Raw genomic sequence first — 3,592 nt, 5'->3', positions numbered from 1 at the left:
TTTAATTTTGACTTATTACAGTTTTTACTTGTATGAAAATCTCCTTTTTTTATAATAATTAAAATAGTTTTAAGAAACCTTATCCAGTATTTCAAACAACTGGAAAGTCCTGGAAATGCATTGGCCTCACTGTGTGGGAATCCTGTCTTTAGTAATTGTTGTTGAGTTTTAAAGCCCCCATCAGCACTCCTGTCATGTGAATTAGATTAAGATCTGAATGGTGTCCCACCGTCTCTCAGCCCCTCATACTCTTTCATTCCTCCCTTGCGGCTAATAAAGGTATTTTGAGCCTGTTATATAAACCATAATCTGATTATAAAGTAACACTTGAATGAGCAATTACAGCTTATTACAACATGTTAATTAAGGGCAGTTCATTCCATTCAGCAAAATTAAAATAAAATTGTTTTATAGATTGTAGGATAAGATTGTTTGTATGTCGCTATTCTTTATTTCTCTCATTTTTTGCATTTAATTTTATATACCGCACAGATTGTTAAATGAAGGCTTTGTTTTTCTCTGTCTCTTTTTATTTGTTTTTATTTATTTTATTTTTCTCCTGTTTGTTCTGAGTTATTGTTATTGGTTGTTTTGGATTTTGTAAAAACTAATAAAAATAATATAAATTTTTTTTTTAATCAAATGGTTAAAGGCCCCCTTCGGAGTCAACACAGTCACACTGTATTGTATGTAGTATACTGTACATGTATGTGTCTGTGTGTTGGTGAACAGGCCGTCTCCATGTGTAGTGCGGAAAACCTCCGGCCCGCATAAAGAAGGCAAAGGCCACGGGAACCGATTGAGCGCTGGCCCCCGCAACCAACCACGACCCTCACCTCGTGTTACCAATGGTGACAAGGGAAAACCTCAGAAAGGCAAAGAAAAGAAGCCAAAAGATGATAAGGTAAGAACATGTGGATCCATTTCCTATTTCTGTCTGCTGTTTGAACAAGGCCTATTGTGTCATAAAGTGCTTGCAGTCACAATATTTACGCAAAGGATCAGATGCCTTTTGGCTGTATTAACATTATAAACCTGTGATACTGGTTTCTTACATCAAAGCAAACAGTTCAGAAAGAGTTAAGGAAAATCATGCAAGTGTTTCCTTTGTACACTTGACTATAAGCACATTGGTTTTTGTCCAAAGATTGAAATAACAGAACTTGCTGTATTTGCAGGTCATTTTGGTTGAAGTCTTCTCAATCTGAAATTTGATTTGTACCATTTTTTGCAAAGACATTTGCAACAGTCTCTAATTTAGCTGGAAAGCCTGTCAGAAACTTTTGGCTAAGAAATCATTTAAAAAAAGATTTGACAAAACACTCTTCCCTCTGTAGAACAAAGCAGAGGGTGTGGAGACGGAGGTGAAGAGGTTTGACAGAGGAGGAGAGGACAAAGATCTGATTGAAACTCTGGAGAGAGACATCATCTCCCAAAACCCAAATGTCACATGGTGGGTTCATCTGCTGTCATCTCACTTTCCTCCAGAAGTGCTTTCATTTCTCATTTATTTTTTCAAATATCCGCTTTTTAATATGTGCATAATAAAAATGCATAATTTTTAATATAGGGATGACATTGCTGACCTTGTGGAGGCCAAGAAGCTTTTGAAGGAAGCCGTGGTTCTGCCCATGTGGATGCCTGAGTTCTTTAAAGGCATAAGGCGCCCATGGAAGGTATGAACGAGAAAATCACATATGCTTTTATGGATTTTAAAAAGCCCCATCCCAAATCTTTCAGATAAATAAAATTCCTTGCATGCAAATGCTCTCCAAGGCTTCTTTTATTTAATCAGAAATACAGTAAAAACAGCAATATCGTGTTACAATTTAAAGTAACAATCTTTTTATATAAGTTGTAAAATGTCGTTTATGTCAGTAATGGCAAAGAATGAAACCATGATACATTTTTTTTCAGATGTTTTTTTTTTTTTGATGACGTTCTCAGGATTCTTTGATAAACTGACATTTCAAAAGAACAGCATTTCTCTGAAATATAAATCTTTTTTAACATTATAAATGTCTTTACTGTCACTTTTGATCAATTTAATGTGTCTTTGCTAAATAAAAGTATTAATTTCTTTAAAAAAACTTTTACAGGGTATTGTAATTGTTCTTTGGGACAGTATTAATTAACCGCAATGTAACATACTTTCATTGTGTTACCATCCACTTTCAGGGTGATCTTCACTGCATTATATATTATATTTCTCATTTACACAATAACTCAACTCGCATATGATTTTAGGGAGTGTTGATGGTGGGGCCGCCAGGCACAGGAAAGACTTTGCTGGCCAAAGCTGTCGCCACTGAGTGCCGAACCACCTTCTTTAACGTGTCCTCCTCCACCCTCACCTCCAAATACAGAGGAGAGTCTGAAAAACTTGTGCGGCTGCTGTTTGAAATGGTAAAATCACTTCCTGCTTTACCCCACTTTAATACATGGAAAATGGTAGCCAAACTTGCTTTTTTTGTTTTATTACCATACATACATTTATGTGTGTTTGCATGTTTATACAGGCACGCTTTTATGCCCCCACCACCATCTTCATTGATGAGATAGACTCCATATGTAGCCGTAGAGGAAACTCTGAAGAACATGAAGCCAGCAGACGTGTCAAAGCTGAACTGCTCGTCCAGATGGATGGTACTGCTTCATACAAACTGTAGCTATGGCTTTAAACGTTATTAATGTTCAGTAATATTATCAATTTAACTGCACAGACACTATCGGATGAGAAGAAAATTTGAATTGAGCTGGATAATGAAACTAACTTTGCAACATTGACACTGTTTTTGAACTGAATTGAATCAACATCAAACTGATTTAAGCTGAATAAATACTATTGCCTTGTGTAGAGCTGCTTATTTGAAAATTTCATAATTGATTAACTTTGATCTCAATTGAGCTGTTTAATCTTCTGTAGGGTTGCTTTACTGCTGATTTTTTTTTTTCACAATTTGATGAATTTTACAACATTAAAATGATTTTCCTGTTCATTAATGTCAAGCTGCTCTGAAAAAAAAATCACTAAGTCACATATTTTGTATTTTCCAGGTGTTGGTGGGACATCTGAAAATGACCCTTCAAAAATGGTCATGGTTCTGGCAGCCACCAACTTCCCATGGGACATCGATGAAGCTCTGAGACGCAGACTAGAGAAGAGAATTTACATCCCACTGCCCTCAGGTATTCAGAATTACCCAGAATCCATCACCCATTATACTGTATTAAGCGCCATCAGCTTAAAGGTGGGGTAAGTGTTTTTTCAAAGACGCTTAGAAAACTGATTCGGGCCAAGTAGCAAAACAAACTTGTAGCCAATCAGCAGTAAGGGGCGTGTCTACTCATGATGTGGAGGAGAGAGGGTTCAGTGCACAGGACGGACATTAGCCGAGCCGAGCGACAGAAAGATAGAGATGGCGGATAAGGAACAAAAGAGGGCTTATTGCAATAAGGCAAGAAGTAGGATCAGCCGTGTAAATATCGGATCAGCTTTCCAGCGCTGGAGAGAACTCAAGGAGCGGAAGGTCTGCGATCGGACGCTGAGGTTGCTTTGTTTCTTCTCGATAGGTGAGTAACACCGTGTCTG

The 3,592-nt window shown here is 37.2% G+C and overlaps 1 protein-coding gene across 2 annotated transcripts in view; it reads left to right on the top strand.

Moving 5' to 3' along the window:
• The window catches only part of LOC107665349 (katanin p60 ATPase-containing subunit A1-like), a 12,843-nt gene that overhangs the window by 2,217 nt on the left and 7,034 nt on the right, over positions 1–3,592 (top strand). For both annotated transcript variants that reach the window (XM_016456185.1, XM_016456186.1), the window contains exons 4-9: positions 733–904; positions 1,338–1,453; positions 1,571–1,676; positions 2,248–2,406; positions 2,520–2,646; positions 3,058–3,189. In XM_016456185.1, coding sequence (XP_016311671.1) covers positions 733–904; positions 1,338–1,453; positions 1,571–1,676; positions 2,248–2,406; positions 2,520–2,646; positions 3,058–3,189 — 812 coding nt within the window. The remainder of the gene's footprint in view (positions 1–732; positions 905–1,337; positions 1,454–1,570; positions 1,677–2,247; positions 2,407–2,519; positions 2,647–3,057; positions 3,190–3,592) is intronic.

This window comes from Sinocyclocheilus anshuiensis, unplaced genomic scaffold, assembly GCF_001515605.1.
Source record: "Sinocyclocheilus anshuiensis isolate Anshui unplaced genomic scaffold, SAMN03320099.WGS_v1.1 scaffold199, whole genome shotgun sequence".
NCBI lineage: Eukaryota > Metazoa > Chordata > Actinopteri > Cypriniformes > Cyprinidae > Sinocyclocheilus > Sinocyclocheilus anshuiensis.
Note: the sequence above shows the minus strand (reverse complement) of the source record. Positions and strands in the feature narration are given on the sequence as shown.